This window comes from Penaeus monodon, chromosome 22 (genome assembly GCF_015228065.2).
Source record: "Penaeus monodon isolate SGIC_2016 chromosome 22, NSTDA_Pmon_1, whole genome shotgun sequence".
Classification (NCBI taxonomy): Eukaryota; Metazoa; Arthropoda; class Malacostraca; order Decapoda; family Penaeidae; genus Penaeus; species Penaeus monodon.
This window is the reverse complement of record NC_051407.1, coordinates 39977336-39978093: the sequence shown is the minus strand read 5'-3', so window position 1 is coordinate 39978093 and position 758 is coordinate 39977336. Positions and strand designations below refer to the sequence as shown.

General features: G+C 56.6%; 1 protein-coding gene across 1 annotated transcript in view; it reads left to right on the top strand.

Annotated features, from left to right (window-relative positions):
- Positions 1-758, top strand: part of LOC119587135 (semaphorin-2A-like) — a gene marked incomplete at its 5' end in the record, with an annotated part of 29798 nt that overhangs the window by 16877 nt on the left and 12163 nt on the right. Inside the window, 1 exon segment of the mRNA XM_037935887.1 lies at positions 637-699. Within this exon segment, the coding sequence (XP_037791815.1) occupies positions 637-699 (63 nt within the window).

The following is a 758-nucleotide window of genomic DNA, read 5'->3' as shown; positions in this document are numbered from 1 at the left end:
TCAATCCAGCATTCATTTAGCTCTCCCCCCCCCCTCCTTCCTCTCTCTCCCCACCCACTCTCGCCCATCTACTCCCTTTCTCCACCCTTTCTCCCCTCTCCTCTCCTCCACGTGCATGTTACTTCCCATGGTCTCCAATTTGTCACTCTTCTCTCCTTCCTCTCTCCCCAGCCCTTCCTTCCCCCATTCTATTTCCTCTCTCCCTACCCATCCCCTCTCCCCCAACCTCTTCCTCTCTCCTTACCCGTCTCCCCTTCCTTTTCACTTCCCCTCTCCTCCTTCCTTTCTCCCTGCCCTTCTCTCCCTTCCTCTCCCCCACCTTACCCATACCCCGCCCTCTCTCCTTACCCTTCTCCCCCTTACAAGTAGTATTAACCTGCTTGTAACTAATGACTGCATATGGTGCTTGTTTATTATGACTTTCCTATACCTCTTCTTCGACCCTTACCCTTGTCCACCCTCCCTTCCCTCTGCTCCTCCCTCGCTCCGTAGCCCTCCATCTCCCCTGCGCCTTCTCCCCCCTCCACTTCCCCCTTCCCCAACCTCTCCTAATCCCACCCCCTCCTCCCCACCCTTCTCAAGTGTCTACCTCAAAGTGTGTACAAACCGCCTGACTCGTTTCTCGCATGTTTACAGACGGACTCGATGCTGCTGGAGCCGACGAGCGTGTCGAGCTGCGTGTCGCGAGGGAAGTCCGAGGTGAGACTGCTTGCTCTCGGAGCGCCGTGTTTGCTGCTTGTGCTAATGAGCGCCGGGGT